General features: G+C 49.9%; 1 protein-coding gene across 2 annotated transcripts in view; it reads right to left on the bottom strand.

The window, feature by feature from the left end:
• The window catches only part of GIMAP8 (GTPase, IMAP family member 8), a 28542-nt gene extending 11836 nt beyond the window's left edge, over positions 1-16706 (bottom strand). Inside the window, exons 1-4 of one of the 2 annotated variants that reach the window (XM_069462032.1) lie at positions 15425-16706; positions 13597-13721; positions 12423-12538; positions 291-948 (exon numbers count right to left, since the gene is read on the bottom strand). In XM_069462032.1, coding sequence (XP_069318133.1) covers positions 291-948; positions 12423-12538; positions 13597-13659 — 837 coding nt within the window. In that variant the 5' untranslated portion in view covers positions 13660-13721; positions 15425-16706. Of the gene's footprint in view, positions 1-290; positions 949-4960; positions 5162-12422; positions 12539-13596; positions 13722-15424 lie in introns of those variants that run through there. The other variant, XM_069462033.1, reaches the window with a different exon arrangement.
• Positions 16707-26629: the final 9923 nt, after the last annotated feature.

The raw sequence follows: 26629 nt of genomic DNA, 5'->3' as shown, positions 1-26629 counted from the left end.
GAAAGAGAGAGTCTAAAGAATCATTTGTGTCTTCAATAATATGAGGGGCCAGGTAAGATAAGGGGTTAAACTTGTCCATTAATTTGCCAAGAAAGTCTAAAGTCCTTAGGCTGATACTTCAAATAGCCTACAGTCTGATATCTCCTATTATTGCAGATTATATATAAATATCTCCTTAAATGAAACTCAAGTTCCATCACACAAGGCAATATTTCATATTTGTATCCATCTTTATCCTACTAAGCTTTAGCAACAAAGAAATCCTTAGAGACATTAACAAGAATTTTTACCTGGAATCTGCTGCCTTCCATTTTGAAGTTCACACAATATGGTCCTTGGTTCTCAACCACTAAATCCTTGATCTTGCAGAGGAGCTCTGACACCTGGGCGATCCGTTCGTCCTCACCTGTCTTGTTGTTGAAAACGCAGTATCGGCCCCCACAATTTTGAACCAACTCCTTGAGAGACTTGTTGTTATCAATGTAATCGTGCAGAAAGTCATCTTCTAACTCATCCTTATGAGTGAAAACAATAATGATGTGTCTCCTGGCTTCAGATCCAAACACCTTTTCAATTCCCAGGACTGTTTCCTCATCCTCCCTTGTATAATGGCCAATGCAAATTACCAGGAGCAGGACATGGAGGCTGGGAGCAGAGAGCTCCAAGCAGTGCTGGATGTTGCGTTGCTTGTCTTCAGCATAAACTTTTGAGAAAAGGTCAGGGGTGTCAATGACCACAACCTCCCTCCCTTTCAGGTCCCCATGCTCTCTCTGGCACATTTTAGTCACCATCTGACCACTGCATAGTGACTTAAATACAGGTTTTCCCAGAATGGTGTTTCCTGTGGCACTTTTTCCTGACTGACATTTCCCCAGGAGGAGGAGCCGCAGTTTGGACATGCAGCAACTCTGCTCTAACATGTTCTGCTGACACAGGCTCCTGCTGGCTCTGTGGGACAAAAAGCAGCACATCAATGTTCAACTAACACACAGTATGGATAGGGGAACAGCAAGAAAGACATCCTCTTTTTGAGCCAAATTTTCCCTGAATAATTTGAGCTACTGAAGTCCTAGACTCAAATTACATTAGAACAAGAACCCCTGTTTCCCAGGATCTTCCTGTGCTTTCATCTCTGAAACAAACTCAGAGATCCCTTATAGTTCTTTAAAATATTTTTACCATTAGGAACCATCAAGAGTCAGATATGCTAGAAACCACAGTAAACACACAGGTTTCAACGTTGAAGTAAATCTCATAATTAATAGCAATGGTCAAACAGCAGGCTTCTCAGTGGAGACCTTACAAGCCAGAAAGAATTGGGGCCCTATTTTTAGTCTTCTTAGAACAACTGTCAGCCAAGAATTTTGTATCCTGTAAAACTAAGTGTCATAAATTATGGATAAATAAAGACTTTTTTAGACAAGTAAACACTAAGGGAATTTGTCACTACTAGACCTGCCCTACAAGACATACTCAGAACTGCATTATAAATGGAATAGCACAATAGATACCCATCAGTGTAAAAACACCCAAAAGTTAAACTCATAGCTTTTATAAAACAGTTGCACAAGAGAGAAAAAAAAATAACCAGGTATCATCCAACATGATGAACAGAACAGTATCCTACATATCAATACTAACACTGAATGTGAACATCCTCAGTGTCCCGCTGAAAAGACACACACTGGCTGAATGGATGAAGAAACACATCCCAAGTATATGCTGTCTCCAAGAAACACATCTAATTCTCAAAGACTCGCAAAGACTCAGTTAAAGGGATGGAAAAAATGTTCCATGCAAATGGAAACCAGAAGTGAGCAGGTACAGCCATTCTCATATCATACAAAGTAGGCTTTAAATCAACAATGGTAAAAAAAAGACAAAGATGATCATTATATAATGGTAAAGGGAGCAATTCAACAAGAGACATAACAGTCCTAAATGTATATGTACCTAACAGAGGAGCTCCCAGATTCATAAAGCAAATTCTACTTTAAGCAAAGAAATAAACAGTGGCAACATAATTGCCAAGGACTTCAACACCCCACTGACAGAGATGGACAGATCATCAAAGCAGAAAATCAATAAAGAAAAACTAGATTAAACAGGACTCCAGAACAAATTGACCTAACAGACATTTAGAGAACATTCTACCCAAAAACTACTGAACATACCAGCACATGGAACATTTTCCAAGATTGATCATATTATAGGCCACAAAAGATGTCTCAGCAAATTCAAAACAATAAAAATCATACCATGTGTCTTCTCAGACCACAGTGCAATAAAACTAGAAATCAATTCCAAGGGAAACACTCAAATCTACACAAAGTCATGGAAATTAAACAACCTGCTGCTGAATGATTCTTCAGTCAATGATGAAATTAAGACAGAAATCAAAAGATTCTTCAAACTTAATCACAAAGGGGACACAAGCTAGCAAAATCTATGGGATACAGAAAAAGCAGTCCTAAGGGGAAAATTCACAGCCTTAAATTCATATATTAAAAAGACAAAAAGATCACAAATTAGCAACCTAATGTCACATCTCAAAGGAAAAGGAAAGCAAACCAAACACAAAGCCAGCAGAAGAAAAGAAACAACAAAGCTCAGAGCAGAACTAAACAAAATGGAAACAAAAAAAAAATTACAAAAAAATCAACAAAATAAAAGTTGGTTCTTTGAAAAGATAATCAAAATCGATAGACCTCTAACTAGATTAACCAGAAATAGAAGAGAATGTGCCAAAATAAGCTCAACAAGAAATGAAAAAGGAGACATTACAACTGATACCACAGAAATACAAAATATCATCCATGAATACTATGAAAATCTCTATGCACATAAACTAGAAAATATAGAGGAAATGGATAAATTCCTGGAAACAAACAACCTCCCTGGCCTCAGTCATGAAGAAATAGAAATTCTGAACAGACCAATAATGAGCAGTGAAATTGAAGCAGTAATAAAAAAATACTCCCAACCCAAAAAGGTCCCAGATCAGACGTATTCACAGCCAAATTCTACCAGACCTGCAAAGAAGAACCCATCCTACAGAAATTATTCCAAAACATTGAGAAGGAGGGAACCCTCCCTAACTCATTCTATGAAGCCAGTATCACCTTGATACCAAAGCCAGGAAAGGACACAACAAAAAAAGAAAATGGCAGATCAATATCTTTTATGGATATAGATGTAAAAATTATCAACAAAAAACTAGCAAATCAAATTCAACAGCCCATTAGAAAGATAATTAACCATGATCAAGTCTCAGGGGCTCAAGGATGGCTCAGCATGTGCAAATCAATAAACATGATTCACCACATAAACATAAGAAAAGCAAACACCATATGATCATCTCAATAGATGCAGAAAAAGCATTTGATTAAATCCAGCACCCTTTCATGATTAAAAATCTTCAACAAACCAGGAATAGAAGGAACATACCTCAAAGTTATAAAAGCCATAGACTACAAACCCACAGCCAACATCATACTGAACGGGGAAAAGTTGGAAGCATTCCACCTAACAACTGGAATAAGACAAGGGTGCCCATTATCACCACTTCTATGCAACATAGTACTGGAAGTCATAGCCAGAGCAATCAGGTAAGAGAAAGAAATAAAAGGCATCCAAATTGGGAAAGAGGAGGTCAAACTATTGCTTTTCACTAACAATATGATCTTGTATCTAGAAAATCCTAAATACTCCACCAAGAGACTCCAAGAATTGATAAACAAATTCAGCAAAGTCTCAGGTTACAAAATCAATGTACACAAATCAGTAGCATTTCTATATACTAATAACACTTAAGCTGAGAGCCAAATCAAAGACTCAATACCATTCAAAATAGCTACAAAGAAACATATTTAGGAATATACTTAACCAATGAAGTGAAAGGTCTCTATATGGAGAACTATGAAACACTGATGAAAGAAATGGCAGATGACACAAATAAATGGAAAAATATCTCATATGCATAGATTGGTAGAATCAATATTGTTAAAATGTTCCTACTACCCAAAGTGATTTACAGATTCAATGCAATCTCCATCAAAATATCAACATCATATTTCACAGATCTAGAAAAATAATTCTGTGCTTCATTTGGAAACAAAAAAGAGCCCAAGTAGCCAAAGCAATCCTAAGCAAAAAGAACAAATCTGGATGCATCATGTTAACAGACTTCAAATTATACTGTAAGGCTATGGTAACCAAAACATCATGGTACTGGCATAAAAGTAGAAACATAGACCACAGACAGAATAGAGGACCTAGGAAGAAAATCATCAACTGATCTTCAACAAAGCAGACAACAACATACAGTGGTGAAAGGAAGCCCTATTCAATAAACGGTGCTGGGAAAGCCAGATTGCCACATGCACAAGAATGAAACAAGACTCCTATCTCTCACCATATACAAAAATGAATTCAAGATAGATAAAAGATTTAAATGTAAGACATAAAACCACAAACATTCTAGAAAAAAAGGTGGTCAGAGATGCTTCCAGAGCCCAGCATGGGGAGGGCTTTAGTCGCTGCCCAGCGGGTCAGTCATCAAGAGGAAGGTAAGGATTAACGTGAGGGCCAGGTTGGCTTAAATACAGGGGAAATCAGAAATAATTGTTTTTGGTAAAGTATTGCCCACCTCTGATGCCCAATTAATAGAACCCTAACTGTGTAAAGGCTGGGAAATATTGCAAAAGGGAATGTGGAAAGCCACATGCCTCGGGTGACCTCCCCTGGCCGCTCTGTGGCACCATCTGCCAGCACAGGGCTCCTGGGAAGCCTCCTTCCCACCTGCTTTTTCCTCCTCGGGGCCAAGTACCCCCTCCCGACACCGTCCTGCAGTCAGCAGTGCCCCTCCATGGCTGGGCGGGCTGCCTTCTCCGTGGCAAACCTGTCACCACCCCCTCATGCGTGCAGCCGTGCACACACGGGCACACACGAGCTGACGTACCGTGGTCCTGTCCCCTGGCCTCTCTGGGTCTCAGGGCCTCCCAGACCCGCTGGGTCCCGCGTCTCCATGCTCTGCCAGGCGGAAGCAGCTGCCAAGTGCCCCGTGGAGGTGAATCCCAAGCAGGGCGGGGAGCGAGGAGAGGACAGCAGGGGATGACCAGCTTCCCAGGGCCTGGGTCCTCCTGGCAGGAGGATTTCTGAGTCTTTCTGCAGAGGAAGAGGCTTCTGGAAATAGGTTTCACATCCACAGAAGCACAGAGGCAGCCCGAGAGGAAGTTCGGGGCGTGCCTGGCCCAGGGTGAGCACGTCAGAAGCAGTCGGGACTCAGGGAGGAGCCAGCGTCGGGGCACACGGGCAAACCTTCCCCTGCGCTGCCCACCTTCGGAGATCACGACACAGAAACAGGAGTTTCCCTCACAGAAACTCCTGTTGTGAGAGATCGCAGCATCCAAAAGCCCCAGCTTCTACTTTATAAGGAAGGTGGACACTGAGAAAGACATTTTTTTTTATTTCACGGGGGTAAAAAACACATAACATCAAATTTACCATCTCAGTCATTTTCAGCGGACTGTTCAGTAGTGTTAAGTACGTTCCCGTTGTCGTGCACCGGATCTGCAGAACCTTTCACCCTGCAGTGCCCCCACCCCTGCCCCCCGCCACTGACCACTTTCTACGTCCTGTTCCTGTGGTTTTTGATGACTTCAGCTACTTCTATGAGTGGAACCATACAGAGTCTGCCCTTTTGTGACTACCTTATTTTGCTCAGCAGAATGTCCTTGAGGCTCATCCACATGAGCAAGACCTTTCATCGGGATCCTCTGCTCAGGACGCAGAGGCTGCAGACTGCGTGCACTTTGCTTTGCGGTGCTGCTCTCAGCCTATCACATCCCGAGGGATCCACCTTCCCCTTGGACTGGTCCCCATGTGCCAGCCTCAAGGACTCCTTCACCTTGCTATGAACCCGGAGGACAACCTGGTTGTGCTGGGATGGCCCAAGAAGGGTTTTAGGGACACACAGGACACACCTTGATGGGGAAAACTGACGAAGCCTCTGCCACCCCCACCCACTTAACTGCTTAGTAAAGAAGGACGCCCACCCCTCCTAGGGCAGTGGGTCAACGCACATAAAGCCACAAGACCAGAAGACAAGAACCTTCAGCCAGGTGAGTGCCATTCGCCCCCGCTGGGTCACTGCCAGAGGCAGGAGTCTGTTTAGGGGCAGAGCTAAAGGCCAGCAAGAAATCGTTTCCCCAAACCAGAGACGACCATAAACTTAGTGAAGAAAAAGCTCGCTCCTTCTTAAATGAAATATTAAGCATCCGTGGATTGCTCTGAAAATAACTCATCAGAGTCTTAGCAAATCGATTATTTTCTAAGTTGACCATTTTGCAAAATGATCTTTCAGCAAATTATCTCTTGGAGCATTGATTCTGTGTGGAAGGAAGGCTGCCTCCCTCCAGCGTGTCATTGCTCTGGGGAAGAACGGGGGCTCCCTGCCCCCTGGCGGCTCTGTGACTAATGACAAGTGCAGCAAAAAACAACAACAACAACAAAAAAAAAAAACGCTCCCGGGGCCTAGAGCACTTAGCAGGCTGGTGAAACAGCCCTGTCCCCTCTGCCACTCCCAGACTCTCACAGAGGGTAGGAAGGAGAGGGACTGGCTCTTCCAGAAATCAAATGGCCAGGAAGACACAAGTTAATGCAAGCAAAGAGAAATCTGCCAGGACCAGGCACCGTGTCAGACACAAGGATCATAAAAATCAGCAAGATTTTTCAAGGAGCCCTGACACAGCCTGATGACGGGAAGCACCAAAGCCGTGGTTGGGAAACAGTGTAGCAGGCTGCTGCAAACATGCACTCGTGCAGCCGTGCTGCTGGGGGGCGGGGGTGGAGGGACAGAGGAGGAACTGCGAACCCCACAAGGCGGAAAAGCCACCGAGTGGAGAAATAAACTTATGAACAGATCCGCGGCTGGCATCCACGGCGGCAGGTGCTGCAGTGGAGAAGGCTGTACAGTAGTTTGGAGGGAAGGGCTGCGCGGGAAGGTAATGTTAACGGAGTCTCGAAGGGCAGGTAGAAGTTTGCCCGTCAGACAGTGGAGTGAGGGACACTGCAGGCCAAGGCTGTCACAGGCACGGGGTGCTGACGGCCGCTGGCGTGTGTGGAGAAAGGGGTCAGACTGGGGCAGAGGACCTGTTAGGGGCCGCCGCAGTGCCCGGCTAGAAACGCACGGTGGACAGGGACACGGACGTCTAACGTGTTTAGCAAATAAGAACAATAAAAGAATTTTTTTTTTTAAAGATGAACTCAGGGTTGTGGACACAATTGTTCCAGTTGCCACATCAAAGGGAGTGGTGTTCACAGCACAGACATCTTTCTTGCTTTGCAAATTATCATATGCTGTTTCATGGCAAAGACAGAAAACGTGTGTGTTTACTATCGTTTTGGCAGATGGCAGTAAAGTGTCCTGTAACGAAATTTGTATGTTTTGACAATTTTCTGATGGAATTAAGTGTCTTATTCAAACAGAGCCCATGTTTGTTACGATAATAATTAAGAAATAATACGCTTATTTTAAAACTTGTAACTTGAAGAAGGGACAGCTGTTTCCGATTCACATAAAGGGCAGGGTCACAGGGCTGACTGGACATGGACCAGCCTGGGGTCACAGCCCCTCCTGGTGGCCGCCGTGGACAGAGGGCTGCGAGGCTGCTGTTCTGCGGGAGAGGTGCGCATCAACGCGGGTTCACAGAGCTGGAGGCTTCTAGAAACAGAGCAGGCAGGGAAGCCCAAAGGCTGTGACTGAGTCCTGTTTCCCACGGGTTATGCACCTCAACCCTCCCACTGAAAACAACTAAAATGAAACAAGATAAAAATATTTCTAAATTTTCCCAAAAGCATCCAAGGGGCAATAACACAATAAGGAACTACCAGGCCAAAGTAAGGACACTGAGAAGCCAGGGAGCACAGAGAATGTCCTTCCCTGGGGGCATCTGACCATCCCAGAAGATGAGAGCCTTTGCCGGGCACTCCGGGAGAAGGGCAGAGCACAGCCAAGTGGCGCCAGACGAAGTTAAGCAGGCAGGGAAGAGAGGCCAGAACTCGGGAAGCAGGAGGGTCTTACGCATTGGAGCAGCGATGGGAAGGTCCCGAGGGCGAGGGCGTTAGGGAGGGTTTGTCAGTGGGATGCGTCCAGCACGTGTGTTATTCCCTAGTTCACTAATGTTTTTCTCTGTGATTAGATCGCTTGTGTTTGCTAATTGGTGCAAATTAGGCTCCTGCCAAGGACCTGAGGATGCTACCCCCCCTGATGTTTACATTTCAACAGGAGGGCTCCCAGGTCCCAGAGAAAGACAGCACCCGGGGTGAAACTGCCAAGAAGCTTTTAAAAAGATTTACATCTCAAGTGGGCTAAGAAAGAATTTACAATTACAAATTTTCTAAAGTAACTACTCAAAGAAAAAGAAGTTCAGGGGCCTAGAGTCAGGAAGAAGCTTGCCTGAAGCCTATTCCAACTGGGGAAACGCAAAAGTCAACTTGGCCAGAGTCCAGCCAGGGACGCCCTCCAGACGAGCTGAGCTCCTGACCCGTTGCCCTCTTAGGGTGAGAGTGACCTAGAAGTGGAACAGCCACCAAATATGACAGCTGTGTTTGGACCCTCCCGGTGGCTAAGGGAACTTGGAGTCTTGAACGTGGTTTAAGGTAGTTCTGGATGAAGATTGACCACAGAGAGGGCCGGAAGCAAATTCAAATCCTCTCTGAAGATTGTTTTTTAAATGTTCATTGTGGGCCTCAGATTACACGTATAAATAATATTCCAAGACAATACCTGGCGAGGCATGGCCCTGGGAAATCCTCTTCCCCACCAGCGCTGTGCCTGTGGACGAGCCCGGCAGCGGGAAGGAACCCAGATCTGTAAAATAATCCAAAGAGATTTATTCTGTGCCGAATACAAGTGGTCTTCCCGTGGTTGGGTGACACTTTGGCTTTACACATTTTAGGGACACAGAAATTACACGTAAAGTCATAAATCAATACATGGAAGGCGTACATTGGTTTGGCCCCGAAAAGGCAGGACATCTCAAAGTGGGGGGCTGCAAGTTATAGGTGGGTTCAAAAATTCTTTGATTTGCAATTGGTTAAAGGCAACAAAGCTTTGTCTAAAGCCTTGGAATATTTTAAGATAAGGATGTCTGTTAATCAAAGAAGAATCACCAGACATATACTGTGACTCAAGTGATCTGTTAAGTAAATCGATGCTCTGCAGGTGTGGTTTAACCTTTGTCTCATGTGGCCTTCGGCCTGTTAATGATTTAGCATCTTATTATTGCAAAACGGACAGGCATAACTAGGCGGTCTGATCTCTCTTCTCCTCATGGCCAGCAACTCAGCTTTAAGGTTTTTCTGGGGTCCCCTTGGCCAAGGCTGGGGGTTCAGTCAGTAGGGTGAGGGGGGAGTTAAGGTTTTATTTTAGTTTATAGCTGATGGGAAACACATGAACATACTGACTTGACTTCACCCTAAATTCGTGGTCCCTGTCCTTAACCAGACTCGTAAGCTGGGTGTCACCCTCTATATCTACCTGGTGCTCCATTCCGTCTCCCGCTCCCTAGACAACTGTTTCCTGCCTTCTCTCTTCTGCAACCTCCACCACCTCCTCCCCTCCCCATTCCCAGTGGGTGACCTCACTTCTTCTTTCTCTAAGAAAACAGAAATGACCAGAAGAGACCCTCCCAAGCCCTCCACCACTGTGTCCGCTGACCTTCAGGCTGTGCTGTGGACTCTGCCCGTCTTCCCTTTACTATGGATGAACTGCCCAGACCCCCGAGCTAAGCCCAGTTCCTCAAGCTGTGTGCAAAGCCCGATGCTCTCGCCACTCCGGGACCTTGCTCCAGCTACTCTTCCCGTCCCCGTACCATCATCAGACCCTCTCTCCTGGAACATGGCCATCAGCACACAACCTTGCACTTTCTCCCACCTTTACAAAAGAACATTCCCTAACCCCATTTCCCCCTCCAGCTACAATCTAATTTCTCTCCTCTTTATTGCAAATATTGCAGATGTAGGTATTTAGACTCAGGATCTCCAATTTCTCTCCTTCCATCCTCTCTTGAGCCCCCTCCCTCACCACTCCCATCAAATGGCTCTTTAGCAAGGTCTGCAGTGATGTCCATGTCATTGTGCTAAATCTCAATCCAATGCTATCACTAGCATCAGTTTATCACTCCATTCCTTAAGGACACCTTCACCTGGCCTCCCCACCCGGTGGTATTCTGACTTCCCTCCCACCTCTGTGGCTGCTCCTTGTCTGTCTCTTCTCTGGGTTCCTCCTTCTCCTCTCTCTGCCCTCTAAATTTTGGGCTCCCTGGGGCTCAGTCTTTGAACTTCTTTCCTATCTATGCTCACTCTGCAAGTGACCTCATTCAGTTTAACAGCCTTCAATAATATCTATAGAGAATCTATTGGAATAGAATAGAGAGCCCACAACAAGATCCTCGCTCACATGTAACTTTGATATACAATTAAGGCAGTGTGACATATAAGTAGGTACTACGGCTTGGGCTTGACAGTGTCCCCTCTGAAACCCATGTTGAAATTTGCTTCCCAATATGGTGATGCTGGGTGGTGGGAGGGTCTGGATCATGGGGGCACCGCCCTCATGCACAGATGAATGCCCTGCCGAGGGAGTAAGTTCTCACTCCCGTCCTGCCAGACTCTCCCGTTTGTCTCCTGCACACGCCCACTGGCCCTGCTGCTCCTCTGCCATGCCATCAGGTGCCGGGGGCAGAGGAGTTTAGAAAGCAGCCCTGGGAGGCCACTGAGAAGAACTCACCAGAAGCCAATGGCTGTTACCAAAAAAATTAATCCAGAGGCAGATGTGTTTCTCTCCCACCCTCCACACACACTCCCCATCAGACCAGGGCAGCCTCTCCAGGGAAAGTCTCCGTGCACGGCAGGGGGCAAGGGTGTCCCGGTGCCCGCGTGCTAGGGGCAGACGCGGAGGCCTGTGGAGCGTCCTCGCAGTGCAGAATAGCAGGGAGCTGTTCCGAAGGCCATTTGTGCCTCGCCCTGCTCATTGCCAAGCAAGACGGAGTCCCCTTTTCACAATGACGATGGCTATTCTTCACCTCCCTAGCTGTCAGCAGAAGCCTAAAAGAGTCGAGAGATTCTAGAGAGAGACACAGGCCAGCACAAGAGGCCTGGAGACCAGCTTCAGCGGGGGAAATAGAAAGTTCTCAACCTCAAAGCGATTGATGGTGGTAGAAAAACAGCTTTTTGGAGATTAAAACTGTGAGTTGGGGGCAGGTAAAAGCTGGTGAGAGACCTGATTTTGAAAAGAAGAAAACCACCAAGATAGAAGGGCCACTCTGCAGAGAGGGGAGGTAACTCCTGGGAAATCCTACAGCGGCTTCACGTCTTCCCAGAGCGTTCCCGATACCTTACTACTGGTTCTTCCTGGACCTCCCCCAAATTCTCCACATTTTTTCACATATAAAAAGTGAGGGTTTCTGGGATGGCTTGCCCTCCACTTCACATTATTCCTCTGGGATGTTTGAGACTCATTTATTTCCATATCTTCAGAACACCATTGCACAAAAGCTCCCTGAATGCAAGGACTATGTCTGTCCTGCCTGTGACTACACCCCAGCACCGAAACAGGGCCTGGCACGTGAGGGACGCGTGGAAGAGCGAGTGGGCGAGTGGGTGACTGGGGAAAGGCAGGCACACGCCCCTTTGTTCCAGGTTTCGTGGCATATCCCAGGAACCGTGCGCTCCCTGAGCAGCCTTCTTAGATTGTGTCACTGGGAGGAGTCAAAGGCCCAACAGAAATTCCATCTGCCTGACGATTCTGCCTAGAAACCCAGGGAGTAGGTGTTAAATGGGGACAGCCAAGAGCTGCTCAAAAGAATGTTAAGGGGATGGGTGTGCTCGGCAACCTGGGCTCCCAGATTTGGGGGCTCGAGTGCAGGCTATGGCCCCTGCCATGACAGCTGTAACCTTTTCTCAACTCCACAAAGGCAGAGACTTCCTTCACCCTCGGCATGAAATATAATGCCCCCAAGGGTGAAGGAAGAGACTGCCCTGGCCAGCCCAACAAGGCAGCTGGAGCCGTGAGAACTGCCCCTTTTTGGTATTTAAAGAGTGTGTGCATCTCCTCTACAACCCAACCTAGACCCCCGCCCCAGTGCCCCGAAATGTGGGTTGTCCCAAGGTTCTACCCCAAAGGAAGGAAGTACAGAGGGCGGTCAGAGAGCTTGGCCTGGCCAGCAAAGGGACGAAAGCCCCACTGTCATTGGCTGGTGGCTTCCCCATCAGGAGGAGGGAACAGAGAATGGGGTCTAGGGACGGGGAGGTCTGGGGAGGCCCCCAGTCTCGTGGGTCACTGTGGGGAGGGGCTTGCCCATCCTCCCAGCAGAAATAGTCCCACCCGGCCTCTGTGGGGATGGGAGGGACGATCTTACCTTCCCAGAAAGCGCAGTCCTTTCTCTCTTCCTTTCTGTCTCGGGACACCCAGACTCTGCCGACCCCACTTGGCATGGCAACCCTGACCCTTGACCGCAGCATCCCCACCTTGTTTCTGGAAAAAATCAAAAGGACAGTGGCCTGCTGTTATGCTCACAGCTATGCCGCGGGCTCTTCTATCTCCTGTGGACAGAAGCCACCCAGGGTCCTGGCACTGAGAGGGTTAAACTCAGGGGCAAGGCCCTTGACCCCTGGCTCTAGTCTACACACACCTGCCCGCTTTGCCAGAGTACTGTTGGGGCTCCTAACAGCTCATTCAGCCATAAAGTTGCTCCTTTTGTGAACAAGTTCACATCTCACAATTAGAAGTCTCCCAGTCTGCCAGATCCTCCTGAGGCCCCATCCGGGTTTGACCAGCCTCATGTAGCTTGTCCTCCGTAAACCCCTCCCAGCAGCACAGGACCCTGACAGCGACACTCTTCCCAGCCAGAAGGGGCTCAGCAGCCGTGATTCTTAGAAGGTTCCCACTCCCCTCTCTGGCCCCAGCATTCCCCTCCTACCTCCTCCCCCATCCCACCAGCCCCAGATTTTGACCAGACATGCTGCCGCTGCCCAGAAGACCTCTGGGGCTGAGCAATGGCTGCTCCACACCCTGGTGGGCACCCAGGGAGTGAACGGGGCTTGAGGGGGGAGTGATGGATCCTGGGACTGGGAAGAGCTGAAGATCTAAATCCCAGCGGTGTCTTCCCTCCTGAGGGAGAGCCCGGAAAAGAGGCAGGGGTGGAGGCAATGCTCAGGGAGCAATGGCCGCAGGTGCAGTCACCATCCTGCCCCCTTCCCCCCACACTCAGGCCTGGACGGGAGCCCAGCTGCTCAGGGCCGCTCTTCTGATGTGGACTGCTCACCCAGTCCTGAGCTGGCTGCTGGACACTGCAGACACGACTAGCCACAAGAAAGTCCCCAATCTCTGCCTCTGCCTTTCCTGGGGACCCTGGCACTAGACCAGCCTCCAGGAGCTCCAGGCCCAGGCAGACCCCACCCAGAGCTGCTTTCAGGGACCCTGGGTGCATAAGCTCTCCCACAGAGCCGCGGCTTCCTGGGCCCCAGCCAGACACCCATGTCTGTCCCCGGTACGACCTTCCCACCGCCGTGCGGGGGCCCCTGACATCTCACCATGGCAGCTGGGCTCCCAAGCACTTGTTCTGCCCACAGGGAAAGCGACGTCTGGCTCTCCATGTCGGCCTCCTGCGTTTATGGTCTCTCCTCATAGGCCTTTTGGTCGGCCTGGTTCCCTGGTCCTTTAGCGGGAAGCAACACGAGGAGGGAGATTGGAGCGGGACTGTGGAGGGGCTGCTCACACAGGGGGCTTCCCAGGAGCCACCCAGGTGGAGGCCAGAGACCCAGGCCAGCAAGTCCTGACTGCAAGGAGCTGCACCTGTGCTTAGGTGGCCTTGGAGGCCAAGTAAGGCTCTCGTCCAGCCCACGGCCCTGTCCTCCTCAGGTCCTCAGGCATCTGGCCCCTAACCCAATAGGCTGGGGGCTCTTCAGTTGGCACTAGGGACAGATGAAACTGTCACCCATAGTCCTTGTTCATGCAGGGTAATTAATTGATTGACTGCTGCCAACAGAGACATTCAAGAGGGTTCCCTAATCTCGAAAGGTGCATCAGGGCCGAGAGCTCAGAGATAAGGCACCGTCGTACCTGAATCTGAATCCCAGCTCTGTCACTCACTGCCTGTGTGAACCTGAGCAAGCCCCTAACGCATTCTGCATCGCAGTTCTCTTATCTGCAGGATGGAGATACAAGTCCTAGCTCATCAAGTGACCAAGGGACAAGAGGACCCAATGTCTGCAAGGCGCTAGCCCACGGCCTGGCTCAGAGAGTGCTTGGCCAGGGGCCTCGATGTGGTCGTGGGAGCTGCAGCATCAGCCTCCATGGCAGGAGCAGGGCTCAGGGACCCTGGGTGGGACCAGCGACTGTGGGGCAGACTAAGGGCAGTTGCTTTTCTGCCCTCTGGGGCATATGGGGCTGAGCCCCGTGGGGTGGGAGGGGGGATCTGGAGGAAGAGGAGAGTCCGCCTGACCCGGGAGACCATGAGACCCAGGAGGGCCTCCCCTGGCAAAACCCTTGGCCCCGGCCTTGGAGACAAAGGCCTGTTCTTTAGCTCACTTCCTTGAGAGAGGTTGACCAGGGTGCCCAAGAGCCCAGGAAGCAGATTCCTCTCTGACTTTGAATTCCATTGTCACTCGCCCCAACCCAAACAGGAAATCCCGGCCCTTCTCTGCTGGGGCTCCTGCAGGGGCTCCCTTTCTTCACAATGGCCCTCACATCTACTCGGGGTATAGGAGGTTTTGTTACTGTTACTATCATTGTGACTATCTGGGCTGTTTTCTCCCGAACATAAGTTCTAGAAGAACCAGAGAAGGGCAGAGGTCATGAGGGGCTGCGGAATGCCTGGGGCTGCTTCCAGCCTGGACGCCCAGGACCCACCAAGTCCAGGTGGAGCCCAGGCCCCTCCCATCCTCTAGCCAGGGCCCACTTGCCCCTTGGAGCACAGGCTCCCTCTGCTCTCCTCCTTCCCAGCTCCTGTGGCGATTTCCCACTCCCTCCTACCACGGCACGCCCGACGTGCCCAACGCCTGACCTGCCCAATGCCGAGTTCCTGCAAACACCCACAGATTATCTGCTGGCGACTATAGCTAGAACCGGGGCCCACTGCCCTGAGGGTCCAGAGCTCAGCGAGCTCAAGTCAAGAGAGCATTCTCCAGGTTGAGTTTCTGTCACTCATGAGAAGAGGATTGGATGGTGACAATCCGGGGCAGGGACTGGTCACCCACTGACCCTGTGATTGTGTCTGCACCCTTGATGACAACATACTTCAGTGGCCAAAATGTCCCAGCCCCACCGGCCCCCTCGCTGTCAATGCGCCTCCTTGGGTGGAGGTTCAGGCTGGGCAGGGAGGGTCCCGGAGCTCCTGGCAAAACTAACAAACACCCTTACCCATCCAGGAGGACTCCTCCCAGCTTCCCCTGCGCGCTCTGCTCTGGGAATATCCGAGCTGAGGAGGGCGAAGCTGTCACAGCAGCCAAAACAGCGGTGGTGGGTGTCGTCAGTGAAGTTCCAACTCTGGAGGGGAAGATGGCTCAGGATCCCCAGAGCCAAGCAGGGACCCAGGACTCGCCACACAGGGCAAGTCCCCGGATCAGGTCCCCAGATCAGCAGGAAAGACTGAAGCCTGCATTAGGCCCCTCCTTTGGGGATCCTCCAGCTCTATCCCCCATCTTTCAACCCCAAAGCCCTTTCATGTAGCCTGGGCCTGGGGCAGCTCCCCACGACCTCTTACTGGAAATGGGTGTGGTATGTCGGGGTCAGGGCGCAGAGAGACCGAGTGGCAGCCCAGATCGACCCCCTCAAACGCAAACTGCCCATGTTCCCAAAGGACGGGCTCTCCCCCGAGGCCCTTCCTGCTGTCATTTTCTCTCCCCTCTCTGGTTTGACCACGGGGTCCTTCCCCGTCATACACTGCCAACTGCTACAATGTGGCCTGTCAACCAAAACGGCTTCTGTTTTTTCTTCTTCTTGGCCTGCGGACAAGAAGGAAAATGTTAGAAACCATCAGGGAAGCAATTCAGCATCACTCATGGCCACTCATACCCCTTCTCACTTGGGTTCATCCTAATGTGACAGTCATCTGTGTGGCCGGAATGCTACGTTGTGGTTTCGACCCACAGACATGGCACTGTGCGCCTGTGGCCGCCCTGTGGGGCAGGCCTCGTGGCTCCGTGCCCTTTGCCTGGAGACAGCGGTGGAGCAGGAGGAAGAAACAGCCTGACCTCATTTCCAACAGCACACACCCCGGGGCGGAGGGTGGAGGAGGACATCGAGAACGCCCACGGCCAGAAAGAAGAGAGGAGGATTTCCCTCAGCCCAAAGGAGGCCTCCTTCCCGCCATCTTGCATGACTGGCAGAAGGAGAAGGGACAGAGAGGAGGCCGGTTAGTCCCCAGAGCAGGGGCCTGCACCCCACTTCCTAGCAGCATAGCCAGGAGGTGGGCGACCCCGAGAGAAACGGCTACTCACGGTGCCCAGGCAGGCAGCCCGCTAGGACCTGGCTCCGGGAAGGGCAGCAGTTAAGGGGTGTCTTATTTCCCACCCCCCAAGCAGCAGGAGGGCTTGCAGACAGAAATGAGATTGAGCTGTAGAAAACAAATGTGTATGACCTACAGATCTAAATATGCAAATTAAAATGCTTACCCGCTGCCACATGACAGATTCTTACCTTATTCAAGGCCAAAGCAAATGTGTGCAGTTTTCTTTTTTAAAGAACTGCTTGTCAACTAATTTCAACTGTTTTATTTCCTTTGGGGAAAATAGGGGAGCCAGGGTGTCAGCAGCCACAGCAACCCTCTGACCTCCACCCCAGATTGTCATGGGGCATTTGGGGGTCCGGGATTGAGGCCTCAGATGCAGCCTTTGGGTGGCACCCACCTCCCGCCGTGTCTTTTTGAACTTGGGGTTTGGTAGCTCTCAGTGGGGTATTTTTACCAAAGCTCAACAAGGAGGCTTCATTCCAGACACCACAAAGGCCAAGACAGAACCCAGTGCAGCCCATCATGGGGCACTACGCTGGACTTGGGGGACAAAGGATGTGACACTTAAAGAGCTCTGCAACTAACCTGCTGCAGCACGCAGGCCGAGAGCACTTTGTCTGCAGCCCGCCCCTGCCCAGCTAAGCGTCACGTGGAGGGAAGCTACATCTTCCTCTTTTCCAGAGAACACCTAGTGCTGGGCAAACCAGGAGGGATCTACCCTAGGCGAGCTCCCCTGGAGACACACATTGCAAAGTGCCCAAGAGCTCTGGCACTGCTGTTAGTGACATCAGACTCTAGCTCCGCAGCAGTAGCAGGCTGTTGTGCTAATGCTAACTGTGACCTGAAGTGTTTCTAAGTCACACGATGCTCCACAAATAACACGCAGGTTATGCACTGCCCCGAGGCTGTCGGCCTAGGGAGGAGGGGCAGCCTGAAATCCCGTCTGATTCTGCTCCTGAACCTCGTGCCCACCACAAGGGGCTTTTGCTCTGAGAAACGCCATTTCCCTTGCCCCAGCCCCAGCCCCAGCCCCAGCCGTGGGCGTGCCCACCAGGCAGCCTGGACCCCAAGGCTTCCTTCTTCCTTTCTTCCCAAGTGTCAAAGCATCCCTGAGGTTTACACGCCTCTGTGGAGGGGACTCCAGCAGACAGGAATCCTGGGAACTCGAGGAGAGACCCACTGCGGCAACGGGGGCATCTGCGTAAATGTGACTGCCACCATGCAGCAACCCAAACAAGACGACACAGAGCAGACCAAGAAACACAGTGAGAAGAAAACATGGTGAGAGGCCGGCCCAGGCCAAGAGCCGGGGGGACCGCAGGGACCCCTCCCATCTTAGCATCTCAGACTCCAGTGCTCCTGCCCCGTGAGCTGAGAGCCAAAGCCAGGGTCCAACAAACCACAGCCAAAGCACAGCATGTCTTCCCGCACTTTCCATACCTATGTACAGGTGATGAGGGGACATTCAACCCTCCTAAGAACTCTTCAGCTAAAGCTAGAACTTCCCGAGAGCCTGGGGTGCAGGTGGCGGCCTGGCAGCTCCCACACAAGCCTCTCCGCACTTAACCTTCTGAGCCAAGGACTGAGCCTCCTTTGAGCCTTTCTGAGAAGCAGACAGTAAAGTTAACAGCAAGGTGTGACACCCAGGTCCCCGGACTCCAGGCCCAGGTGTTTTCTACCACTCCACCCTGCATTTGACCACGGCATTCCAGAAGCCTGGTGAATCATGACAGGGTCATGGAAGCCCCTCTCGCTGGGGCAGCACAGCGGGTGGGAAGGGCGTGGACTTCAGGGCAGATAAAGCTGGGTTCCAGTCCCAGGTGGCAGCCGGGAGCAACCTTGTGGACTCCGCCCCGGCTTCCCGGCTCCCCGGCTCCCTGCCGCAGGTGCGTCCGGGACCAGCCTGCCCTGTGCTCCCCCTCCCTCCTCCGAGCTCGCGACTGTCGCCCCCTGGCAGCTTCTCGCCTGTCTCGACCCCGTTTTCTGTGCCAGCTCCCCGGCCACCGCAGAAGGCTCTGCTGCCATCTCCTGGCTGTCATCGGCTACGCCTTCACGGCAGCCTCGACCCACGCGATTTTAGGAAGGTGCTTGCCGGGTCCTCCCCGCTCTGCGCGCCCGGCCGGGGGCGGTCTCGGTGTCCAGCTCCCGGTCCCTCTCCCCTCGCAGCAGCCCCCACAGCGGTTCCGGGGGGTCTTTGCAGGCTCAGCGGGTTGAAGGCCCAGGTGCCCCTTAGGCAGATACGGGACAGGGAGAAACGAGTTCGCGCTTGCTGTTGGAGCCCATCCCGGAGCCCGCACCCGGCACCCCCAGAAAACCCTCTGTCCAGGCGGCCCAATCCCACAGTGTTCGCGGGCCGGACGCCTGTCCTTCCCGTGCTCCAGGGAAGTCTAGTCCTGGGCGGGAAAGTGAGACCCACGCAGCGAGTGATTGGAGAGAGGTGGACCGCAGGGTTCACAAGGCACGCGCAGAGCTGCGAGCCGTGGTGGGGACCTCACAGACCACAGCCCGGGCCACTGGCTGCCACTTGCCGGTGTGCGGCAGACACTCTACTAAACACTTTGCTTGTGTTCAAATTTTAATTCTCACAGCAGTGCTATTTGTGTATAGAAGTGATGGCTTTTGCTGCTTCTCGGATGAGAAAACCAAAAGGCCAGGTAAATCACCCCAGTTCGGGCTCTTCAAGAGGGGCGGTCTCTGCTCAGAGATGTCAAAGGCCAAGAAATGGATCGAGTGTTTCAGTGTGAATGTGTTTATTCATTCAGGTGAATACATGGCATCAAATGCTAACGACAGAGTGGGCGTGTGGGAGACCCCTTGGTGTGGAAGAGGCAGGAAGGGGGGAGCCAGGCACAGAGAAGACCGCCGTGGAGACTAACCACAGGATCGGAAGGAGAGGATGGCCTGCCTTTGCCCTCTTTTTCCAGCCCCTGGGTCGCCACATCCAGCCCAAGCCCCTCTTGCCCCCTGACATCCTCTCTCTCTCTCTCCCCCCACTCCCCGCCTCTCTCTCTCTCTCCCCTCCCCCCCCCACACACACTCCACTCCCGTTAGCCCCACGGCTGGACCTACCCAAGTGAGGGGCCACTTCCTTTGAGGGCCTGCAGGTCACCAAGGTGACCCCAGCCACCAAGCAGATGAACAGCCACAGCTTCATCCCAGCCCCTTGCAGGCTTAAACGCAGGGGTGCTCGGGCAACTCTGCCCTGTTCCCTCTGGCCCCGCCCATGCACCTGGCAGGAGCAGTGGTCACCTGATCAATCCTGTGGCGGCATGAGAACTCTGGTGATCAGTCATGCTCCACTTCTCCATTAGGGTGAGGGGCTCTCTGGACCACTCCACAACATGCCAGTGTTCACAGGTAGAGAATTCCAGAGTGCTGTCTTCCTTGTCCTTACCCCTGTCGCTATCAGGAGAGCCCAGGTGTCCTGTCATCCAAAATTCCTGTAGCTTCTCCAGGGCCACATGGAGTGCCTGGAATTGGCTGTTCACCAGGAAATGCTGGCGGCACTCCTAAAGATGAACCCATAGCCATGATGATCGTTCACTGCATGGAGGACTCCAGGCAGCCGATTCACACGAGGCTGAGTGCAGCAGCCCACAGACAGGCAACCCTCCTCCCACCCCGCACCCCAGTGTATTAGCTTCCTCGGGCTGCCGGAACAAGTCATCACAAACTGGATGGCTTAAAACCACAGAAATTCCTTGGCTCACAGTTGTGGAGGCTTGAAGTCCAAATTCAAGGTGCCAGCAGGGCCAGGGCCATACACCCTCTGAAATCTGTAGGCGGATCCTCCCTTGCCTCTCTCTCGCTTCTGGTGGTTGCTGGCAATCTTTGGGGTTCCTTGGCTTGTAGACGCATCAGCTTGGCCTCTGCCTTCATGCCCACCTGGCTTTCTCCCTGCATCTCTTCACATCATCTTGTTCCTGTGTGTGTCTGGATCTGGGTCCAAATTTCCCTCTGCTTATAAGGACACCAGTCATATTGCATTAGGTTCCACCTTAATCCACTGTGACTCAACTTGACTGCATCTGCAAAGACCCTATTTCCAAATAAGGTCACATTCTGAGGTACTGGTGGCTAGGCTTCAACGTATCTTTTTAAGAGGACAAAATTGAACTCATGGCACCATTCACTCTTCCCTTGGAGCATGTGACAGTCTCCAAAACAGATATATCCAAATGGAAATTTCTGCCCTCCTTGCATCACCCAAAGCACCGCAAAGAGACTGGAGACCAGCCTCTGCTTCTCCAGGAACCCGAGCCAGCACCTGCTGCCACGCCCTTCCCTGCCTGCGGGCTACCCAGCTCCAGGGGAAACACTCACTCTTCAAGTTCCACAGATAGACTTGTCCCTAAAGCCACCATCAAAAGGATGGAAAGGGAGCGGGACAAGCAGCTCAAAGAGAAGTCTGACTCCTTGGCTCAGTTCCACCACTAGAGGCCACCCGTCTTCAGGGCAAAAATTCTTTAAAATTTTGAAGGTGGGACCAAAGAAACAGAGATAAGTCTAATTTTACCATGTAAGTGGCCATGTGTCTTACTCTAAAGGCAGGTAAAACAGGCTGAAGATTTAAAATTTAAGATCAACACAATTCCAAACCCAAAGTCAGGGACAGGGAAGTATGATCTGCCCAAGATGAGGTGCCAGCCAGGGTGCGAATGCAGGGAAAGTAAAGACTGAGGTCAGTCCTTCAACCTCGCACAGTTTGGGGGCAGGGCCTGGTGACAAGGAGTGAGGGGCACCCAGGGAGCGTGGGGGGCCTGGCTATCCCCACCAACACCCCAAGGGACTCCATTTTGACTCTGACAACTTTTACAAATTGTAGCTCTTACTCGAGTGCCCAGCACACAGGATGGAGGGTGGTGGACGGTGCAGAGCACATTACACTAGAGGTGGCCCCTGGAGCCCGGTGACAGCCAAGGCAGGCAAAGGACAGGCCAAGAGTGCTCGGGACCCAGGAAGACATGAGGGGAATGTGCAACCACTAGAGAAAAGGCCATTCCCTCTTCTGACTCCATCCCCAACATACACAACCACCTCCTGTCCCTCTTTCCAAGGAACACCACCACCAGCGTGAGCGGGTTTTGTGGTTCCTTAGAAAGAGGGACATTTGGAGCTGGTGGGGCACACCTAGGCCTGTGCAAAGACTCCCCAGAAGGGCAGTCACATGTGTCCCTCCCTTTAACAGGTGGTATCACACCACTGTCCCCTGCCACAGGAGATGTTCCAGGACAGGCTGGTCAATAACTTATCAGGAGCCTGCATGGGGGACCTTGCCGGGGAGATCCGAGGGCAGGATCTTTAAGGGCCTTCCAACCCTGGTGCCATCTTCATGACCATGAGGAAGCACACAATAAGTGCTCAATAAATGTTGAAGAAACCACATTTACATGTGTGCAGGAGTGCTTCTTACTTTTCCAATACTTGCAGTTTGTTTAACTCACACAAATTCATTTTCTTCCCATTTGGGAGGCTGGGAAGTCCAAGATCAAGATGCCAGCAGAGTGGTATATGTATACCATGGAATATTACTCAGCTATAAGAAATAATGAAGATACGACATCTCTATGGTTCTCCTGGAGAGAGTTGGAGCCCATTATATTAAGTGAAGTATCCCAAGAATGGAAAAACAAGCATCACATGTACTCACCAGAAAATTGGTTTCCCTGATCATCACCTAAATACACATCTGGGAATGACACCAATTGGATATCAGACTGAGGTGGGGGGTGGGGGAGGGGATGGGTGTATGCCTACACAATGAGTGCATTGCGCACCGTTTGGGGAGTGGTAACACTTGAAGGTGCTGACTCGGGAAGGGGGGGGGTGGGGAAGGGAGGGATATATACCTACATGATGGGTGCAATGCGCACTGTCTGGGGAACGGACACGCCTAGAGCTTTGACTTGGGGGGACAGGCGGTACATGGGCAACGTATGTAACCTGAAATTCTGTATCCTCCATAATAATAAGATGAAATAAAAAAAAAAAAAAGATGCCAGCAGATTTGGTACCTGGTGACGGCTACTCTCTGCTTCCAAGATGGCACCGTCTTGTTGCGTCCTCACGTGGTGCAAAAGATGGGAGGGCAAAAGGGTGCTGGCTAGTGCCCTCGTGTTCTTTTTTAAGGTTGCTAATCCCACTCATGAGGGCTCAATCCTCATGACTTAATCATTTCCTAAAGGCCCCACCGCTTAATTCTGTTGCATTGGGGATCAAATTTCAATGAATTTTGGAGAGGACACAAACATTGCAGCCATAGCAGATGGCAAATTTTATGTTATGTGTATTTTGCCACAATTTTTTTTTTTTTTTTTGAGACAGAGTCTCACTCTGTTGCCAGGGCTAGAATGCTGTGGCATCAGCCTAGCTCACAGCAACCTCAAACTCCTGGGCTCAAGCGATCCTCCTGCCTCAGCCTCCTGAGTTACTGGGATTACAGGCATGTACCACCATGCCCAGCTAATTTTTGCTATATATTTTTAGTTGTCCAGCTAATTTCTTTCTATTTTTAGCAGAGACAGGGTCTCACTCTTGCTCAGGTTGGTCTCAAACTCCTGAGCTCAAACAATCCGCCCGCCTCGGCCTCCCAGAGTGCTAGGATTACAGGCGTGAGCCACTGCGCCCGGCTGCTTTAAAAAGAAAGAAAGAAAAGTATAATGAACCCCCTGTTACCTCTCACCCAACTTCAAAATTATCAACACATGGTCAATCTTGTTTCATCTCTACCCCTCCCACCACCCCTTTCCAGAAAAAAGATCCAGAGTATCCCAAGCCTGCCTGGGAACTGCAACCTGTCTCAACTGGAAGTTGATGTTAATCCTTCATTTCTCGATGAAATTTCTAGTCATTTCTAGTGTTTCTCAGAATTTCTCTAAATTCAGGCAAACACAGAAATTACTTTCAAAAATACCAAACAGGGCCGGGGGCGGTGGCTCACGCCTGTAATCCTAGCACTCTGGGAGGCCGAGGTGGGCGGATCGTTTGAGCTCAGGAGTTCAAGACCAGCCTGAGCAAGAGCGAGACCCCATCTCTACTAAAAATAGAAAGAAATTATATGGACAGCTAAAAAATATATATATATATAGAAAAAATTAGCCGGGCATGGTGGTGCATGCCTGTAGTCCCAGCTACTCGGGAGGCTGAGACAGTAGGATCGCTTGAGCTCAGGAGTTTGAGGTTGCTGTGAGCTAGGCTGACGCCACGGCACTCACTCTAGCCTGGGCAACAGAGTGAGACTCTGTCTCAAAAAAAAAAAAATGCCAAGCAGCAGTCATTTAGCCTTAATTTAGAGAATTTTGTTACAGTTGGGCATCACCGTCTGAAACCCCAGCGTGGCATTCCCCACCTGCACCCCAATACAGCATTCCAGAGCAGCTACACCACCCTACCCAAGGGACCAGATTAGTAAGGGTAATAATCACTTTAAAGAGTTGGAATTCTCAAGAATTATTTCTATCATTTTTCCTTTTAAAAACGTTTAGTTCAAAAACAACAATAAAAACCCTCAGAGCATTGCCATGTACGACTGTCAAAAGTTGGCTCATGTCAAGCCCTGGAAAGACAGGGAGGAAACTTAAATACATACTACTAAGTGAAAGAAGCCAATCTGAAAGGCTACATAACATATGATTCCAATTGCAGGACATGCTGGAAAAGGCAAAACTATGAAGACGGTAAAAAGATCAGTGGTTGCAGGAGATGCGGAGACGGAGGAGGAACAGGCAGAGCACACAGGACTTTTATGGCGGCGAAACTACTCTGCGTGGTGGATGTACGTCATTATGTATTTGTCCAAACCCATGGAACGTACAACACCAAGAGCGAGCCCTACTGTAAACTGTGGACTCTGGATGATGATGACATGTCACTGTGGGTTCACCAGCTGTGACACAGGCACCGCTCTGATAGTGGGGGAGGCTGTGCCTGTGCCGGGGTGGGGAGTATATGAGAACTCTCTGAACTTTCTGCTCAGTTTTGCTGTGAACCTTCAAACTGCTCTAAAAAATAAAGTCTATTTTTTTTTTTTTTTTTTTTTTGAGACAGAGTCTCACTCTGTTGCCCGGGCTAGAGTGAGTGCCGTGGCGTCAGCCTAGCTCACAGCAACCTCAAACTCCTGGGTTCAGGCGATCCTACTGCCTCAGCCTCCCGAGTAGCTGAGACTACAGGCATGCGCCACCATGCCCGGCTAATTTTTTTTTCTATATATATTTTTAGCTGTCCAGATAATTTCTTTCTATTTTTAGTAGAGACGAGGGTCTCGCTCTTGCTCAGGCTGGTCTCGAACTCCTGAGCTCAAATGATCCGCCCACCTTGGCCTCCCAGAGTGCTAGGTTACAGGTGTGAGCCACTGCGCCCGGTCAAAGTCTATTTTTTTTTAAGTTGGTTTTTACTCAACTGTTTTATGGACAGCAGAGAGGGCTTTGATACAATTTTATTTATTCAGTAGCACTTGGAAAACTTTTCATATCTTCTAGTGAATATAGAAAAGTGGATTCATCCTTCAGTCAATTCAACCACAAAAATTATTTGGATCAATTATCTAATTAGTTTGCCTTTCCCAATCCTGAAGGAAGTATTTCGAAATCACCCCATATATAAATTAAGCAAGGGGGCCTCTCAGTCCCTCCCCATTCTCAGCCATCATGATCATTTGGGCCAAAGGAAATGGCCCAAAACTGAAACTTCAAATCTGCCAAAACACATTTCCTCTCCTACCCCCAACACATTAGCTTTTCTAGGCATATTAGGAGAGGAATTTTCAAAAGGAAAAAAGGATCATATGTAAACATACGTTGACTTCTCATGGCAAACTTCTGACTCATGACAATAGAGCAAATATTGTAACTAACCCCCAGTTACCTGTCGCCCACCTTCAAAATTACCAACACATAGTCCTCTGTCCCTGCCCTCACCCAGACCCCAGATCATTTGGAAGCAAATCCAGAGAGCATTTTATTCAGTACATATCTCAGAAAGATAAGGATCCTTCTATTAACATAAGCACAACAACAGAACTAAGAAAAATGAATGATTCCGTAATATCAAATATCCAACTGGTATTCAAATTTCCCCAGTGAACATCTACATGGTAAACGTTTGTTGCAGGTGAAAGCAGCCCACAGCTTTTCAGCTGGCCGTCGCAGTTTTCCCCGCTGCTGTCACTTGCTGCCTTCTCTGTCCTCCGAGGTCTGCTGAGACAGCCAGTGGAGTTGGTGCCTCACCCAACTTCACTGCCTTTTAAATGTTTTAGGTCTTTATGAGCAAACTTGCTGTCTTTTTGGCTGCCTAATTCTCTTTGGAATGTTACTCTCTGTTTCCTTCTTATTTCCTCTTGAAACCAGAAAAAGAAACAAATTTCTAATTGCATTACTTTCCCTTTTCTTGTCTCCTCTAGACGAGCTGTCAACTTCCATTTCATCTCTGACGGGACAATTTATTTTTCTGACTCACTTCTTTAGGGAACCCCAAAAAGCTCATGGTTCTAGATATTAATTCATTTGGCAAGTAGTAACTGGACACACACATGGTCCCTGCCTTGGTGAAGTTTACATTCTAACACCAACGTGGCCACGGGGGCACTAGAGGAACAGCCCTCTCTACCTGAGGGTCCAACTCACTCAACATTCGCTCTCAAAATGGGCACTAGAGGGCGCTGCTCTCCTATTGGCATCTGTTAACAGACATGGTGTAAGTTCAGTTCCTCAAATAACATTCAACTTGTTTAGGCTCTCCATACCTATCCACATGGGCAACCAAAGAATCTCACAGTTCTTTAAAATTGCACTTTAAAAACAAAATCAGTTCCATTTATGGGATGCACAGACAAAGAAGGAAAGACAAAACTGGCATAATTGTCCCACACAGGTCCATTTTTCATTAGACACCATAGGCCCAGGGCCTAGGGCTTATGGGTTTGGTACAATTATGAAAACGTTGAAGGCTGTTTTCACTCCAAAATACCAAAACAAAACTATAGGATCGAAATCAATAAATCTTCAATGAGATCTCTACAAAATGTAACCTATCAACTTTGCTGTTAAATGTAGTCTCAAGAATATTTCATTATATTTGAGAAATGAATAGGTTTGATTTACTCACATTATAACATTGTC

This window comes from Eulemur rufifrons, chromosome 29, assembly GCF_041146395.1.
Source record: "Eulemur rufifrons isolate Redbay chromosome 29, OSU_ERuf_1, whole genome shotgun sequence".
Classification (NCBI taxonomy): Eukaryota; Metazoa; Chordata; class Mammalia; order Primates; family Lemuridae; genus Eulemur; species Eulemur rufifrons.
This window is presented reverse-complemented; position numbering and strand designations above follow the sequence as displayed.